Genomic DNA, 18545 nt, shown 5'->3' with positions numbered 1-18545 from the left:
TGCGTGGAAGTCCCTGGAAAGGCAATTCAGCCTGGCCATGTAGGCAGACAGTGCCATGACCCCCTCCTCGCATGATCCGTCTGTGCCATGCTGCTGGCACACAGCAGGCTCCATCGCTGGGAGGCCGAGTGGGCCCGGCACTCGGCAGAGCCGAACACGGCAGCGCAGATTCACTCTGCTTCTCGGCCCCTCATGCGTACTGTCACTGTAACGCTCCCCCGGCTTGGCTGGATTCTGCTCATCTCACGCCTGTTTCTCTGTGTTCTCTGTTCCAGTGAGCCCATTCCGTGAGTATCCATTTCATCTCATACCCTGGGGCATGCGGGGATGGCCGGGGGCGGGGAGGGGCTGTGCATGTGACATTCCTGTGGGTTCATGAGGCCATAGTGGGAGACGATCTATGCAAGAGGCTCTTTGCCCGCTCTCTCCGGCCATCTGCTGGCTGGCTCTGCCTGCGTTAGCCCATTGGAGAGCACTCTAAAACCTCCCGGCGGGGACGGGGACACCCAGCCCTGGCTCTCAGCAACGGGCCTGGCTGGCCTACAAAGGCTTTTCCAACTCTCCTTTCTGGGAGAAGAGAGAATTCAGAGCAGCCTGCAGTGTGAATATGGCTGGCCTTCAACTGGCTGCAGAGCATTTGGCTAATGAATCTGATCAGGTCTCTCCCACCATGGACACCTCCCTCTCTCCCCCCCCCCCCCCCTCTCATCTGAAAAGCCACTGGGTTCCAGCATGGAGCTTGGGTGTTAATTAACACTAGCCCACTCTGTGGCCCTGTGATTGCCCTCTAGCCACAGAACCGCTGTGCAGTGTGTGAACCGCAGTGTCCCTCTCCCATCTCCAGCATGTGGACCAGCCACTTGTCAGCCCCGTGGAATAGCGAATATCCGGAGTGCATTAAGTCAGAGACACAGACCCCCCCTACGCTCACATGACAGCAGTAACTAGGCCTGGCCCTGCGGCTGATGCAGCCAGAGGGCGCTGGGAGCAGCAGGCTCTAGGCAAGGTGCGGTTGGCTTTAGCCCGTCAGGTGTGTATTGTGTCCGCAGTCAAATGCCCTTGACAAAATGGCTTTCCTTGTAGTGGTAAAAATGAGGGTACGAAGGTGAGCTAGTGATGGGGCCAGTGCAGAGCCTGGTTCCCTTTGCTCTCCCCGCTGGGCAGCCCCCAGTCCAATCAGTTTCCTGCCTCCGATCTGCCCGTGCCCCTTCTCAGCAGCGCTCGTTCAGGACTAAATGAAGCTTCCTGGAGCGCCCACGTCATCCGCCCTCGTTTCCTCCTGGCCTTTGAAGTGGGGCAGGAGCAGAACGTGGGGGTGGATTTCCTGAATCAGTCTCCATCATCCCTGCTCCATGCGGGCACCTGGCCCCTTTGAAGCCCCGGGGGGAAGGGTACTTTGTGAAGAGGCTTCCCCGGCCCCGCTGCTGCTGCCCCCTCCCTTCCAGCCCCGGCCATTGAGACGTGATTGTGGAGCAGGTGGTTGCACAGACACAGGCTGTTGCTGGGAGAGGTCACAGGTCGCTGGATTTGAATCCAAGCACTGAGCTCCCTTTCCAATGAGCGTGCAAGGGGCATCCCACTTCCAGCCACTGCTCTGGACCAGGGGCAGCCTGCCCTCCAGGCAAAGGGGAGGGGCAGCATTGGCGTCCTCAGAGCTTGGTTAAGCCTCCAGATCTGCTTCCCAAGCTAGGCCCGCGGGTTCCTGGCACTTGCCAGCTCCCTGTACTGTGGAGATGGCTCTGGGGACTTACTGCACTAAACAGACTTTGTGATGGGAGCCAGATCTTCAGCGGGTGTAAGGGAGCCGAGCGCAGCCTTTCTCTGTGCAGCGTCTGGGCCGGCGCGCATGCAGATCAATAACGATTACACAGCTGCAGGGTTTTCTTTTCCTGCCATGGAAATTCAGCAGGGGAGAGCAAGCAGCTTTCGGGAAGGGGTGGTCACATTAGCTTGGGGGTACCTAGCAATCCATAACTTCATTAAAGCGGTGCCTGCAGGGATCAGCATGACAATGGCACACCTGAAGCTCTATGTGATAGTGCCCGGTGCCCCATAAATACTTTACAGCTCTGCATTGTCTCCCCGCTCCTGGAGGGAGCGGGAAGGGGCGGGCAGAGGGGAGATAAGGCGGGCAATTAGCATGTGTAAAACCTGATGTCATTTGTCTTCCATTGAGAGGAATGAAAAGGCTTTGAACAGCCAGCGGTGGATGGGGGAGGGTTAGTTATTTATGGGAAGGTGGCTGATTTTGGAGACTTGCTCCTTTTCTTCTCTGTCCCTCCTCCTCCTTCCATCTCCAGATCCTGCTCTGAGTGCCCGGAGGTTATCAGGAGGCACATCAAGGCACCTTCCCCTGAGTGTTATGGCTCTATTCTGGAGAGTCCCACTGCCACAGCCTGGGGCCTTGCCTGGCTCCCTCTTATCTCTCCCCTTGTAAATACCTCGCTGGGGGCGTCTGGTTTAGAATTGTCCCCCTGGGATCCCTCTAGGAAGCAGGTGTGCCAGCCAAAGAGTATGAATCATCCGTGCTAGTGCAGGCCACATGCACCACACCGAGTCACACCGCGCCCCCTAGCCTACTTCACGGGACACAGGGCTCCATGCTAGTCTGGTCAGGGAGATCCCCGGCTCCTGTGTTCCAAGCACTGCCACTCACAGCTGTGATTTCACTTCCACCACCCAGTGGTCTCTCCCCCGCCCGCACAGCGCACCCCACTCGGTTGCTGAGGCGCTGGGTCCTGGCTGCTGGGAAGGCCACGCGGGTGCTGGACAGTGTGCGTTTGGAGTGGACAGTTGTGTAAAGGGGGCTGTGGTGGATGGTAGCTAACAAAGGGAATGGCTTGGTATCCAACTGGAGCTAGCTAGCGAGTATCTATTGCTTCTCACAGGTGCCAGGAGCTGGGACAATATTTGATTTGGGGAGCGGGCTGGGCTGTAAAGTAGCTACCGTCTCAAACAGATTCTTTTGGGGCGGGTGTTTTCCACGCTCAGTCTCAGCCAATGTTCCCTCTCATTTTTTACATCCATGTGCAGAATGAATTGTTTTATGCGCGCCAATATGGAGGTGATGTGCGGTGGGGGTGGGGCCAAGGGGTTCGGGGTATGGGAGGGGGCTCAGGGCTGGGGCAGAGGGTTGGTGTGCGGGGGGGGGTGAGGGCTCTGGCTGGGGCTGCGGGCTCTGGGGATAGGGGTGCGGGAGGGGGCTCAGAGCTGGGGCAGAGGGTTGGTGTGCGGGGGGTGAGGGCTCCAGCTAGGGATGAAGGCTCTCGGGTAGGGGCGAGGATGAGGGGTTTGGGGTGCAGGCTGCCCCGGGGCTGCGACGGGGAGAGAGGACTCCCCCCAGCCCTCTCTCACCGCAGCAGCCCAGGGCCGGAGGAGAGGTGCCTCTCCCTGCCTGTGCGGCCCTTGATAGCCTGCTGCATTGCCGCGCGGCTTAGAGGGACCTTATGTCTCAGCCCAAGAGGGGAGAGGGGTGTCTCTGTCTGTCTGTCTGTCTGTCCATGTGCACTGGAAATGTCAGAGGGCCAGATTCTGATCCTCTACTCATCAGTGGAGGTACTATGGTGATGAGGCTGCTACGAAAACCTCCATTGAGTAGCACCTTACTCCACCACTGGCCCTGCTGATCTCACGCCCGCGAGGTCGCTTTGGGGCAAGGTGCCACTCAGCTGAGCAAGGGTGTCAGAATCTGGCTGAGTTTAGAGTCCAAATACCGGGCTGATCTTGGCCAAGGCTCTGGCGGTTCAAATGGGGCAGCTTTGCCCATGGGTTGGGGTATTCTGTCCCACCCCCCAGTGTTTTTAACCTGAAGCTAGTCAGATTATTGACTAGGGTGCTCAGCGAGGTGTTCAAGGATTTAAATCCAGAATGTTCCACTGGTGCGCTCTGCAATTTGTATGCCCATAGTCCACACTGTGGCGCTGCGTAGACGTAGCCAAGACATTAGAATCATAAAAGATCAGGGTTAGAAGGGACCTCAGGACGTCATCTAGTCCAACCCCCTGCTCAAAGCAGGACCAATCCCCAACTAAATCATCCCAGCCAGGGCTTTGTCAAGTCTGACCTTAAAAACCTCGAAGGAAGGAGATTCCACCACCTCCCTAGGTAACCCATTCCATTGCAGACACCAGATGGCTCGTGGCATAGGATTCAGGTGGTGCTTTCTTTCATGCACTTATTTGGGGAGCCCCTGCATAGTGTAGCCGCTTTGCATCACATTCAGGCCATGGAAGAGTTGGGTACGTCTGACCTTGGATGGTCACAGCTGCTAATCAAGGAGTGTTTGCAACAATGATGCTCCTTCGAGTTCCCTGTAAGTGACCCACACAAAATCAAACAGGAGGAAACTGTGGCCTTTTTTGCCTCTTGTGACTCTCAGCTCAAGCCCCCCTTATCTGGGCTGATAATGTCCCGAAGCACTGCCGTCTGGGAGCTTTCACGGACCTGGGAAGTACCAGGAAGATTTCACAACAGGAAAAAAGAATTGTTCCCAGTGTTAGTGACGTTCTTCCTGTGCAGAACGTGGCTCGCCGAGCCAAAGCTGGGATTAGTGCAGGGTGCCCTGGGCTGGGTTGTTCCCCTTTAGGAGACTGGTCTAGTCTCAGGCCTGTTCTTGCTTCTTCCTGATGGAAGACATGGAGTTCTGGGTTTTCCCCCCTACAAATATGAGGAAAGTCAAGTCTGCCCTGACTGGAGAGGTCTGGCTGGAGAATGTTTACTGGGAGCTCTTGCGTCTGAATGGAAGGGGAGAGGATGTGGAACCATTAGCACAGGCTTCCTTTATCCAGACTATTAATTAGACATTGGAGTTAAATGTGTTACCATAAAAGAGGGGGAGGGATAGCTCAGTGGTTTGAGCATTGGCCTGCTAAACCCAGGGTTGTGAGCTCAATCCTTATGAGGGCCACCTGGGGCAAAATCAATACTTGGTCCTGCTAGTGAAGGCAGGGGGCTGGACTCAATGACCTTTCAGGGTCCCCTCCAGTTCTATGAGGGGTGTGTGTGTATTTATATTTTTTAAACCCCTAAATCCAAAGGGTTTTACAGTCTGACTAGGAAACCTGCCCCTCTGTTCCGCTTCCACTCTCTTGATTAACGTGCTGCTGCCTTTCATAGCATCCGCCTTTTGTGCAGCTCTGTGTGTGATGTTTCTTATGGATGAAAGTGTTGCCAGTTCTCCCACCCTGCCCCAAGCAGCAGCAGGGGGTGGGACACGGAGCTATTGAACATGTGGAAGCTCTGGTTGGGGCTGCTGAGGGCTGGGGGGGTTGGTGGTTCGCTGAGTGAGTAGATGGGTGCTGGGGATGTAGGTGGATGAGTGGATGCTGAAGGGAGTCACTGGGTGTCTGGGGTCAATGGGTATCTTGGGGGCAGCTGGGGGCCGGCTGTTCTGGCGACTTGTCAGGAGGTACCAGTACTGGCCCCTTTCCCTCTCTGCTGCCCTCTCCCCTCCTTGGTCCTTCCCTATTGGGACCCAGCCTGGGGAACAGGAGTAGAGGCAAAGGAGCTGCCTCGCTGCCTCCAGAACAGGGCCACAGCAGCCGGCAGATGCTATCACTGGCGTCCCCTGCAGCCTGGGCACTGTGAGGTCCCAGCAGGGCTGCAGGGAGGCGTGGCACGGCTGTCCGTGCACAAGGGCTGAGTAAGTTGCCCCACTCGGCAACGCTGCCCGTTCAGCCTGTTCTCCGGGCCCAGGCAGACAGTGCTAGTGTCAGAGAAAAGAAGGAAGAAAATGCGGCCCCTTCCGGCCTTCGCTGTGGGTGACAGAGAAGGAACGAGCACCCAGTCCCACCGGGCAGCCTGTGCCAACGCACTCCGCAGCTCCGGGCCTCTCTCCAGGGACCCGGCAGCACTCTTGCTGTCAGAGAAACGGAAGGCGGGTGCTGCGGTATCTTCTTGTTCTCCTCTGTAAACAGCCCATCGGATGCCCCGGCACCTGGGGAGAAGGCCCAGGGCTTCCTGGCTGTGCTGGATTCCCCAAGCTCAGGCTGCCATGTTACCACAGGATCATAGAAATGTGGGGCTGGAAGGACCCTCGAGAGGTCATCAAGTCCAACCCCCTGCGCTGAGGCAGGACCAAGTAACCCTAGACCATCCCTGATGGGAGTTGGCCAACCTGGTCTTAAAGACCTCCAATGATGGGGATTCCACAACCTCCCTTGGAATCTGTTCCAGAACTTAATCACCCTGAGAGTTAGAAAGTTTTTCCTAATATCGAACCTAAATCTGCCTTGCTGCAGACTAAGCCTGTTGCTTCTTGTTCTGCCTTCAGTGGACATGGAGAACAACTGATCACTGTCCTCTTTAGAACAGCCTTAACCGATCTGAAGGCTCTCAGTCTTCTTTTCTCAAGACTAAACATGCCCAGTTTTCGTAACCTTTCCTCCTCGGTCAGGTTTTCTAAATCTTTGAGGCTCTCCTCTGGACTCTCTCCAATGCGTCCACATCTTTCTAAAGTGTAGCACCCAGAACTGGACACAGTGCTCCAGCTGAGGCCTTACCAGTGCCAAGTAGAACAGGACAATTACCTCTTGTGTCTTACATGCAACGCTCCTGCTAATACACCCCAGAACATTGCCTTTTTCGCAACTGCATCTCACTGTCTCACATTCAATTTGTGATCCACTATAGCCCCCAGATCCTCTCCAGCAGCACTACCACCTAGCCAGTTATTCCCCATTATGTAGCCGTGTGTTTGATTTTTCCTTCCTAGGTGACGTACTTTGCTCTTCTCTTTATTGAATTTCATCTTGTTGAATTCAGACCAGTTTTCCAATTTGGCCAGGTCGTTTTGAATTCAAATCCTGTCCCCGCCGAGTGCCGGCATCCCCCGCTCAGTGTAGTGTCATCTGCAGATTTTACAAGCACGTTCTCCTCTCCCTTAGCCAAGTCATGAATGAGAACATTGACTAGTACCGGACCCAGGACTGACCCCTGCGGGACCCCATTAGAAACCCTCCCGCTTTGGCAGCGGACCATGGATAACTACTCTTTGAGGGCGGTTTAATGTATATGGAGATACACCTATCTCCTAGAGCTGGAAGGGACCTTGAAAGGTCATCAAGTCCAGCCCCCTGCCTTCACTAGCAGGACCAAGTACTGATTTTTTTGCCCCAGATCCCTAAGTGGCCCCCTCAAGGATTGAACTCACAACCCTGGGTTAGCAGGCCAATGCTCAAACCACTGAGCTACCCCTCCCCCCCTCAACCTGGTGTGCCCCCCACCTTACAGTAAATTCATCTAGAGCACTGCCCTAGTTTGCTGATGAGACTGTCACGCGGGACTGTGTCAAAAGCTTTACTAAAATCACGCTCTATCTCATCTCTGGCTCCCCCGCAGCCCCTAGGCCAGTGACCCTGCCCTGGCATGGTTTGCTGCGCCTCCCTTGTGCTTGCTGCCCCAGCGTTAGCTTAGACCATAAAACAGGCCAGACGTGCAGCGTGGCGGTGCCCCAGTCTCCAGGAAGGGCACTGGCTCTGGTGTCACTACCCCGCGTAGATGCTGTGTCCTGGTATGGTATCATAGGTGCCAACTCCGTGAGTGCTCTGGGGCTGGAGCTCCCACAGGAAAAAATTAGTAGGTGCTCGGCACCCATTGCCAGCCAAGCTCTCCTCACCCTCTGCCCCACCTCCTCCCCTGAGCGTGCGTCCCCACTCCTCCCCCTACCTCCCAGCGCTTCCCGCCCAACTGCCGCCAAACAGCTGTTTGGCAGCGTTAGCATGCTCCGGGAGGGCGGGAGAGGAGTGGGAACGTGGTGCGCTCAGAGGAGGAGGTGGGGAAGAGGCGGAGTCAGGGCGGGGATTTGGGGAAGGAGTTGGAATAGGAGTAGGGAGGGGCGGAGTCGGGGCGCGGACTTTGGGGAAGGGGTTGGAATGGGGGCAGGGCAGACATGGGAAGGGGCAGGCCAGGGGCGGGGCCTCATGAAAGGGGTGGGGTGGGGCGGGACTGGGGCAGAGGTGGGGTTGAGCACCCATGGGGAAGTGGGGAAGTTGGCACCTATGTATGGTACCCCATTAGGCTGCGCCCTGCAAGCCCAGCTTTGCCCCAGTGCAGCGTGTCAGCATTAGGGGTTTGCTCTGGGGTCCCTGTAGCCACACAGCTGTGTGCTGTGAGCTCCCTCGCTGCAGACAGGGCCAGTGCTCCGGTTATTGGTCAGCTGCCTGAAGGCTCAGAGAAATGTACAGACTTCTGGGCTGTGGAAATCTGTTCTGCTAGCCAACCGTAGCGTCCCCTCCCCACCTCCTGGGGGAGCATTTCTGCAAGAAAGCCCCAGGCGCCCCGAGCCCCATTGCCTGGAGACCCCATGCTGTTGGACAAAACCCCTTCTAAAGTTTTGCAACCCGTGTCTATTTGTTTCTCTTTCTTTTCACCCGCTCTCAGTTCCACCCCAGTTAGTGACGCGCCCTCGGGACCAGATTGTAGCTCAGGGCCGCACCGTGACCTTTCACTGTGAGACCAAAGGAAACCCGCCACCGGCTGTGTTCTGGCAGAAGGAGGGCAGCCAGGTAGGTTCTGCATGCCCCCCTCCCCTGAGCGTGTACCAAGGCCTACCCATGCCCCTGTCCCATGCCCCTGCCTGGGGAGCTCTGTTCTCCCAAAGCCAGATTGCGAAGCTCTGGACTCGGAGCCCGTCGGGAGGCTGTGATCTGCCCTCCAGCCTCAGTGAGTGTATTCACATCCGGGTTCCCTGGCCTGTGTGAGCACAGTCCCCAGCAATACTCCCAGGGCACAAACCTGGTCCCACCCCACCCGTACCCAGGAGAGACCCAGTCCCTGGGGACAAACGAAGCAGCGTTGTGTTCTCTGTGTGAGACGGCATCTAGGCCTCTCCGGACAAGCACCTGGCTGATTCTGCTGTTGTGAGCTGGGAGGCTAGGGCCTGTGGGGACATCTAGGCTGCAGCGGGGAGGCGTGAGCACCAGGGAGGGTAGACTCATGTTAGCTCAGTGCCCAGCTAGTGCTAAGAATAACCCGCCCAATGCTTTGGTGTGAGCTCAGCAGCTCACCTGAGCCGCTGCGGGTACAGCAACATCCACGCTGCTGAAGCTGAGTGAGTGCGAGCGCGTCTGCCCATGCTGGGAATCCCACCTCCCTTGGCGAGCGAGTGTCTGCGTGGCAGGGAGCAGGGGACCCTGCGCTGTGATGAAGTCAGCAGGGATCCGGGGAAGGAACATCCTCCGCTTGGCACTTCAGCCAGGCAGTGACTCCCCTCCCTTGCCTCCTCTCTGCCCGCCAGCCTGCTGCCTGTCCCCTGCGGTCTGACCTGGGATCCAGCCTTGGGCTCTGTCAAGCCCAGTTCATTCTGGCTTGAATTCGGGGAGATCTCCCAGGCGCGGTCCTGGAGCCCAGTTCCAACCAGGTCATCCTCGCAGCTGAGACACCTCCGTGCCCAGCCCCGCTCCTAGGCCCTGGCTTTGGGTGGCTCCCATGGGCCCATGCTGGGGCCCACTTGGTCCATCCCTGGAGCTTTGCTCAGCTGTTTAGACAGCCCTGGCAATGGGGCTCACCCTGCAGCGAATCATCACCAGCTGCCCTGGTGCCTGGAGCGGTGCCATGGCTGTGCCAGGGCTATCCTGGGGGTGGTTGAGGCTCCTGCAGGCGGGTGAGGCACTGGCGAGACCCTCGTGCAGGAGTCAAGAGGCAACGGTATTGCCCCGAGAGGGTGAGGCATGAGGAAGGCAGCCCCTGGGGTGGGGTGGGGGCGGGGGGAAGGCAGCACTTTGCCTATGGAGGGGGACAGGTGATGGGTGGGGAGGGGAGGTCAGTGAATGCAGGGGGGTGTACAGCAGGGCCAAGGGGGCCCAGCCCAACACTGCATCTAGCTCTCCTCCTCTGCCAGACGCTGCCCCCTCATGCCATGGGCCCCTGGCCTCGGGCTGAGGGCCAGCTGTTTTCTGCTGCCCCCTCAGAGTGCTGTGTCTTCCCCCGAGTCAGGTCTTCTCCATCCGACTCAGTTTCCCCGCACCCACCTGGGCTCCCAGGGTCCAGCTTGCCCCCACTGCCCCCCACACTCCCCAGTGCAGCTTCTCCACACCCACACAGGCACCCAGGCCCCAGCTCAATTCCATTGCCCCCGCACCCACCCATCCACCTGGGCTCCCAGGCCCGAGCTCGGCTCCCAGCTTGACTTACCCCCTACCCAGCTGACCCTGTCCTGGCTCCCTCCCCCAGACCCACCCCCACTCCCTGCCTGGGCCCTGGCTCAGTTCAGCCCCCTGGGTTCCCCTCCCCAGGCTCCCCCGGCTAAGGCGCTCAGATCAGCCCTGGAACTTGCTGTTCTGCAGTGCACGTTTCCACAGTGACTCGGCTCTGCTGCCCTTCTGGGGCCCCACGCCCTTGCCCAGGAATGCAGGGCTCCCCCCTTGCCCACTGGCCGTACAGAGCCGAGGGAACCGTACCGCATGAGTGAGCGCGCTCTCGGCTGGAGCGCTCCGGGAGGGGTCAGTGTGCAAGGACCCAGGAACCTGAAACCAGAGCCAGTAAGCACTGAACCCCATAGGAATGAACCAAGCCCCGGAGGACAGGGCAGCGCCTTGGCCCGGGAATATCGGAGCCCAGGCTGGAGAGGCAAAGGGATCGGGCCTCAGGGACTGAGACAGGGCAATGCTATGCTCCCTGGGGTCCCGCAACAGCTCCTGGCCAGTGGAGCAGAGCGACTCCGTTCTGCTCGGCAGGGCCTTGCCGGGGTCTACAAGCAGATTCCAGCGTGTGCCCATCTTCCCTCTGTCAGAACCGCCGGGTGAGCTGCGTGCATGCCTGACATGTGCTGTCTGCCCGGCCTGGCACCTAGGCTACACAGCTCAGACGGGCAAGGCAGTGTGTTTGCTTTTCTGTGCCTAGTGCACCAGCTGCCAGATCTCCCAAGAACCGCACCTGCTGGCAGCTGCTCTTTCCATCCCATCCCTTCTGCTTTGCTCAATCGTCTGTTGTCCGTTTCCTCTGGCTCCTCCGGCATGTTTGCAGCAGAGGCCCAGAACTGCCCCAGGGCCTGGCGTGGCCAGAAGTGCTGTGGTGTGACGTAGCCTCTCTCTGCCCACATGCTTGGTAGGAGGAGAGGAGGCATCAGACAGGGATTGTGGCACACCAGGGCCTTCTGCTGTACACTGCTCCCTCCTCACCCAGTAACAGAAACCCTGAGGGAGGGCGGGGTGCAGGCATCCCCACCCTCCAGCAGCCATTCTCCTTGGGGAATGCTTCCCTTGTTAAGAGGAAGGCACCACAAACGTGAGACCCAGGTGCTTTCCAGATGGAGTGGGCCTGGCTGCACGCTCTGAGGGCTGGCGGGAGGGGCCTGGCCACGCACTCTCAAGGCTGGTGGGAGGGGCCTGGCCACGCGCTCTCAGGGCTGGTGGGAGGGGCCTAGCCACGCGCTCTCAGGGCTGGTGGGAGGGGCCCGGCCACGCGCTCTCAGGGCTGGCGGGACTGTGCCAGATCCTCTGTATGTCTAGGCACTGGTGCAGGGAGCTCTGCCTGATGTCATGAACAGCCCCTCCGCCCGCCCTGCATAGTGTCTGGGGAGGGCTGGGCTCTGTGTTGTTTCCTGAATTTGGCTGGCCCTGGGCGGGGCGCTACCAAAATCAGCCCAGCCGCTCCCTGCAGAGGCCCTGTACTCCCCATGCCTCCGGGCCGCCCTCGGCTCTCACTAAGTGGAGAGTCTGGGGCCCTCCCCTTGTGTCTGCCCTGCAGATCCTGCTGTTCCCCAGCCAGCCCCCTCAGCCCATGGGCCGCTTCTCCGTGTCCCCGAGTGGCGAGATGACCATCACGGAGGTGCAGACAGCAGATTCCGGGTACTACATGTGCCAGGCCATCAGCGTGGCGGGGAGCATCCTGGCCAAAGCCCTGCTGGAGGTGGAGGATGGTGAGTTCTTGTGAGCGTAAAGGCTCCAGTAAGGCCCTTCATGGTCAGGGAGAGCCCTTGGTGTGGTCCCCAGGCCAAGCACTGTGGAGTGGGGCCAGGGGCACAACCGCCTGTCACGCACAGGCCCTGCAGCAGGCTCACTGTCTTGTAGGAGCTTGGAGTCGTGTGGTCGGTGTATTGCAGAGCTGAGGGGCTCTGGGCCCGGGAGCTCAGGGTGGAGCTGGCTCTAGGGGAAAAGTGGGGGGAGCGTGGCATCTCCGTCCATGAGCGGTGGAACGTTTGCTGAGTTCCCAGGGTGCTGGTGAGGGAACGGCAGAGCGCAGGGGGGAGCCTGGCAAGGGGGCTCCAGTGAACTTCGTTCATTCAGGCTGGCAGCTGGTATGGTCCGGTAGTGCTCCCTCTGAGTCTGGGCAAGGTGCCATTTGAACCCTGCCCCTCTGTCCGGGCGTCAGGTTCTGGACAGTTGGAGCCGAATCTCCTCCACCTTGCTGAGCTGGGCAGGGGGCAGCCTGAGTGCTGAACCCCTTGGAGCATGCCCCCTTACCTGCAGCACGCTCCCGTCGCGGCCCCTTGCCCGGGCTCGCAGGGCTGTGTTTCAGCAGCTGGTTAGTTTAGCCTGCAGACTGCATTTTCAGGGGCTCAAGGCTTTAAGGTTTCCTACCTGGGTGGAGAGCTCTAAGCCTCCCAGCTGCCCAGGTACGCACAGGGACTGTGCCAGCAGGGCCCTGGGGTGTGAACCACAGACACCCAGAACAGCGGAGTGCCCGTTGGGACAGCAGCCAGCCTGGCGCCCTGTGCAGGGAATGAGCGAGGGGCGGTGAAGGGGTAGGTCAGGGGGAGGAAGGGTCTGGTGCAGGGCACAGGAAGACGGCAGGGAAAGATCTGTGGGGACAATGTGGGGAGGGGTCAGAGAGGAGCCTGGAAGAAGTGGCCTGTTGCTGGATTTCCCGTGGGGTGGCTGCAGCTCTTTCGGCCTGAGACGAACATGGCTGCCCGGCTCCCGGCAGGGCCAGATCCGACCACACCTCCACTACACCAACAGAAGAATGCTTCTGTCGTTCAGGGAGGTGGCGTTCCTACACCGACGGAAAAACCCCTTCCGTCGGTGTGGGCTGCGTCTGTACGACGGGGTTCTGCCGGCAGAGCTCTGGCACCCCATCCACAGTGGGATGGTGCCCGTCCTGTAGCTCTCCCCTTGGAGAGGGAGCCAGTCGCTCCTGCAGCTGCTGGGTCAGTGGTTCAGGCTCCCCAGGTTTGCAGTGGTCACCCCTCACTCAGCCCATCTCCAGTGGGAACCCAGCTGTCAGCTCACAAAGGCTTGGTGGGACCCTGGATTGCAATGGGGTTTGGTAGGGCGCAGACCAGCATGTGCAGACCGAGGGACTGGCACAGCCCTGCACAGGCCCCCAGCTGGTTCCCTTGTGGAACTGCAAAGAACCCGGGAATGTCTGAGCAGCGAGGATGGGAGCTCCTGCCTGGGGAGCTGCGGCCCCGTCTTTGCCAGTGGAATTTGTTCCTGTGAAGTTTTCTGGCATTTTCTCTGAACTCTCCTGCTGTGAATTTCATTTGTCTGAGTTTCCTTGGCATTAGCCAGGACTCGGGAGGTGTTATAGGAACCATGGCTTCGAGCAAGTCCTTAGCAGAGAGACTCTCCTTTTATGCAAATAAAATCCTTGCCTCTCTCTAAGGGGTTTCTTGTTAAAAACCCAGCTGAACATGCAGGCTTCCTTCTCACCTTTGTGGAGCCTGTCTCCCCCCTGCCCACCCACCGCCCCCTCCTGCTGGCATCCTGCGCTGTGTCCAAACAAACTCTTCTCCCGTGAAACGCTGTCAGGTGGCACGGCCAGTGTGTGCAATAATGGATGGGGCCATATCAAGCGATGCTCTTTGCCTTCCTCTCTGCACAGCCCAGACAGCGTCCTGCTTTGTCAGTTCCTGTGTGAGTTTCCTTGGCAATCTAGCGCCGCGCTGCGTCGGTTGTTACAGACAGCGCAGGGGCCAGGTTACAGGCAGGGACTGATTCGCTCGTTTGGGTTGTTTAATTAAACCTAAATTGGGGGACCAATCCCTGAAGGGCAGCAAGTGTCACTTTGAAACCCCATTGGTGGGAACCCGGCTTGGAAATGCCGACGGAGGGCTGGGCTCTCCAAAGGCCATGCTGACAGCACAGCATGCCAAGGTGCGAGCGGTGCTGCATTCAATGCCGGCCGCCTCAGGGCTTCACCTCACGGTGTGCACAAGGCAGGGGGGATGCCGTTATACCAGCACAATTGTGCTTGCCACCAGCGTAGCTTCTGCTGGTTCTTGACCCGACGTGTACTGATACACCTGTGTCCGCTTAAGGAGGGCGTCGTCGATTTAACTCCACCGAGATGGTTAGATGGCCCAGCACCATTTCCTGAACCCAGCCCTGCCCTGCGGCGGCATGGGCCCAGCGTGTGCAGAGACCTTGCACTAGCCCACAGCCAGGCCTCAATCCTGAGCTGGAGCAGCCGTCTGTCGATACGAGAGGGCAGCTCGCCCCCATGGCACGTTACCCCTCTGGCCTCTGCTGGGGCTGCCAGTGTGGAAACCAGCGTCTCCCCTTTGTGCTTCCCACCAGTCTCCTTGCACGCAGGCCAGTGAGCGCCCAGCAGATGGTACCTACTAGAGGGAAGCCTTTGTATTCCCTTATTTCTCCCCTGAGCTGGGCAGCACGGGAGCTCCCTCCCTGCACTCCCTGGTGATTTGGGTTTTCTGGTAACACCTGATCCATCAGCCCAGCTGACAAGGGCGAGGTGATTAATGGCAACTGTTGGACAAAGAGAGTGTAACCCAGAATCCTAATTCCGCAGCACAGATGGCTTCCTGCAGCGAGAGGGTGGCTAGACAGCACAGCACTCCGCAGTGGCAGATGAGCCGTCCCTGGCCTTTATGTGACACTTCATGTGTCTGTATCTTGTGGAGCGCCTGTTCCGACCAGGGGCCTGTTAACAAGAGGGCACGGCCCTGGCGAGTCACAATCCGGAACCGGGAGCCAGGCCTCTGCCAGATGAGAGCACAAGGCCAGGGCAGGACGCAGCTGTGGCCTGTAGCATCCTGCTCGTTGCGCCCACGTCACCAGTGATGCTGTCAGGCACTTTGTCTGCTGCGCAGGAGGCCAGGGAAACGCCGGTGAGCCGCCCCCTTGCCAATGTTGAGTGTGGTGCCTGCCTGCTGCCAGCTGATTTCTGTCTGCGCCAGCTCCTTCACCTTGGCTGGGGTTGGTTCTCCTTCTCCCGGGCACTTTCTTTGCTGGTTGTTACTGGCAAATTCAATTCTGGGTGAACTCTCCGGGGCTCTTTGTCCAGCCACTGCTTCCCAAGCAATGGAGAGTAATTAGGGTCATAAATAATGGGCGGCTCCTGCAGTCTCCTGGGCTGCTGAGCTGAACGTCTTTAGGGTGCTGGCTGAGGTGGAAGCTTGTCTCTACTTGGTTGGGGTAGTTAGGGTGGGGGTGGGTCATCGTTAATGCTGTGGAGGCTGCCCCTTATGGGCGTCACCATGGTGACACTCGCAGCAGAGTGAGGGGAGAGTAGGCCTGACTGGACTCTGCACCCACCCAGCCCACTTCAAGGTCAGCCACTGAGTAACCCCAGGGGGATCATAGGACAGTGGAAGGGAAAGGTGGCTCAGTAGCTAGCCGGGGCCATGCGAGAGCTGGGGCCAGTTCCCTGCCCTGCCACTGATTTGCTGCGTTATCTTGGGCAAGTGCCTTAGTCTCTCTGTGTCAGTGGTCCTCTGTAAAACGGGGGGATAGCGCTTCTCTGCCTCCCAGGGGTGATGTGAGCTTACCGACTGTGAGTGCCCAGGTACAACAGTGATGGGGGTAGTTAAGACCAGGTGTACAATCCAGTGCCCACAGGCCCCGTCACAGGTCGGGCACCTGAAATTTGAAGCATCTGCAATGGCTAGTCATGCCTGAAACCACATCCGTGTGGGTGTGGGGCAGTGGGTGCTGGGGACCCTCTGAGAATGAGGGGCGCAGCGTTCTGTGGGCATTGGGAAGGTCGCTACACACACAGCATGCCTGATGCTGACCCACAAAAGCAAGGACGTGGGGAGCCGAGCCCCTCTCAGTGCATCGCCCGTCCCCCGTACACCACAACCCACAACCTTGGCTCTGCCCCGAAGAGGTGGCACCCGCCAAGCACTGCACTGCCTCATCCCCATGGCCAGATAAGCCCCGCCCCCTTCCCCTCACTGCCCCTCCCTGCTCTATCCAGCGTGGAGGCTGGGTGTGTTTCGAGCCACCCTCCCAACCTGTGCAAGATCCTTCCAGGCTCACAATCCTACCGTCTCTGCACAAACAGGGGCTCCCCCTCCCCATCCGCTGGGTTGGGGAATACCAGGCTACCCTGGCCTCCCCTATCAAACCCAGCCTCCCACACCCAGTCTTCTCCCCCCATCCACTGGGCTGGGGAATACCAGGCTACCCTGCCCTCCCCTATCAAACCCAGCCTCCCACACCCAGTCTTCTCCCCCCATCCACTGGGCTGGGAAATACCAGGCTACCCTGCCCTCCCCTTTCAAAGCCAGCCTCCCCCACTCAGTCTTCTCCCCCCTCATCCGTTGGGCTGGGGAATACCAGGCTACCCTGCCCTCCCCTATCAAACCCAGCCTCCCCTACCCAGTCTTCTCCCCCCCATCCACTGGGCTGGGGAATACCAGGCTACCCTGCCCTCCCCTATCAAACCCAGCCTCCCACACCCAGTCTTCTCCCCCCATCCACTGGGCTGGGAAATACCAGGCTACCCTGCCCTCCCCTATCAAACCCAGCCTCTCCCACCCAGTCTTCAGCCCCCTCCCCATTCGCTGGTCTGGGGAATACCAGGCTACCCTGTCCTCCCCTATCAAACCCAGCCTCCCACACCCAGTCTTCTCCCCCCCATCCACTGGGCTGGGGAATACCAGGCTACCTGTCCTCCCCTATCAAACCCAGCCTCCCACACCCGGTCTTCTCCCCCCCATCCACTGGGCTGGGGAATACCAGGCTACGCTGCCCTCCCTTATCAAACCCAGCCTCCCACACTCAGTCTTCTCCCCCCCATCCACTGCGTTGGGGAATACCAGGCTACCCTGCCCTCCCCTATCAAACCCAGCCTCTCCCACCCAGTCTTCAGCCCCCTCCCCATCTGCTGGTCTGGGGAATACCAGGCTACCCTGCCCTCCCCTAGCAAACCCAGCCTCCCACACCCAGTCTTCTCCCCCCCATCCACTGGGCTGGGGAATACCAGGCTACCTGCCCTCCCGTATCAAACCCAGCCTCCCACACCCAGTCTTCTGTCCCCTCCCATCTGCCCTCCCATTCTCTCCATTGTCTCCTGGGCTCCCCTTGCCCTTCCTTTCCTCTCAGTCTCCCTCAGCTTCTCGTACTCACCTGCCCCCTCTGTCTCCCTTTAACCCCCCCCCACCCATACCTCTAGTGACCCTCCCTGGTCCCCACTTTCCCCCAGCGCCCCAGTGACTTGGATTCCCCTCCCCGCCCAGTGTGCCCCTTGGCCTGTTCCCAGCATCAAGGCTGTCGTCAGCACTCAGGGCAGCTTGGCTTTAGAGGCAGTGGCCAGTTTTACTAGGGTAAATAGCGTCCTGCCCGTGCTGTAAGGAAATGTGTGACATTGCCCAGGGTATAATCTGGACAGATGGACAGCTGTCTCCCCTGAAATCTCCAACCTGGGGTGCCTTTAACACTGCTCGCTGTAGGAGCTACCACTCCTGGCCTGCTCACACACAGCCTCTAGCATGTAAATCACTCCAAGCTGAATTGTATGAGTGTTACAGCTAATCACTCATGAATTACATTACAGGGCGACCCCAGCAAAGTCCCACTCCCCGACTTGCCCCCTGAAATGTGTGTCTTGTACTGGCCAGCTCTTTAATAGAAAATGATACGCACAAACCCTGGTACTCTTCTGCAGGGTCCCAAACACTTCAATCCAAGCACAAACTGGTTTAGATAAAATAATAAAACATGAACTGCAGGAAGATTTTAAGTGATTACAAGTAATGAGGCATAAAAGTCAGAGTTGGTTACAAAAAAAAGAAGAAGATAAAATGCAAACTAATACCTAACTTAGTGAGCTAAATGAACTCAAAGCAAAGGCTTTTCTCACCACCTGCTCTTTGCAGTCTTTACTGGGTGAAAGCCTCCAGGCCAGGACCCCTCCCCAGTTCAGTGTTTCTTCAGGCGTTGATACTGCCGTGAGCAGAAAGGAATGGAGGAGAACGGTAGTTTGTGTAGAGCGTCCTCTGTTCTTATACCTTTCTCTCCTCTTTGAGGATTATCTCCAGCAGGGGTATAGGCAACAGCTAGTCTGTCACACTGGAACCCCCCCACCCAAAATGTAAATGTCTCTTTCACATTCTTCTTCTTGCCAAAGAATGGCCATTTACCCAGCTGATAGTCCACTTGATTTTGTTGGCACCTGGCTGAGGTGTTGACTAGTCTTTTGTTTTTGAGGAACTGGTCTGAGGCTGTTTTTTAAACTTGGAACATGTCTCAGCAATGTCATACAGTACAGCAATGTCATACAGTAGAATTTTATAATTTTACATACAATGTCGCCACATGTATTTTACCTAGACAATAATGCTCAGCAGATTATGAGTTTCCAACTGATACCTCATAAGGCATACTTTGTACAAAATGTATCATAGTTTTGTAAAAAGA

General features: G+C 58.2%; 1 protein-coding gene across 1 annotated transcript in view; it reads left to right on the top strand.

Moving 5' to 3' along the window:
• The window catches only part of ROBO3 (roundabout guidance receptor 3), a 224128-nt gene that overhangs the window by 177516 nt on the left and 28067 nt on the right, over positions 1-18545 (top strand). Inside the window, 2 exon segments of the mRNA XM_065570415.1 lie at positions 8380-8504; positions 11686-11857. Of these exon segments, the coding sequence (XP_065426487.1) occupies positions 8380-8504; positions 11686-11857 (297 nt within the window).

Source organism: Chrysemys picta, chromosome 16 (genome assembly GCF_011386835.1).
Source record: "Chrysemys picta bellii isolate R12L10 chromosome 16, ASM1138683v2, whole genome shotgun sequence".
Classification (NCBI taxonomy): domain Eukaryota; kingdom Metazoa; phylum Chordata; order Testudines; family Emydidae; genus Chrysemys; species Chrysemys picta.
The sequence above is the reverse complement of the archived record's forward strand: the minus strand, read 5'-3'. Positions and strand labels throughout refer to the sequence as shown.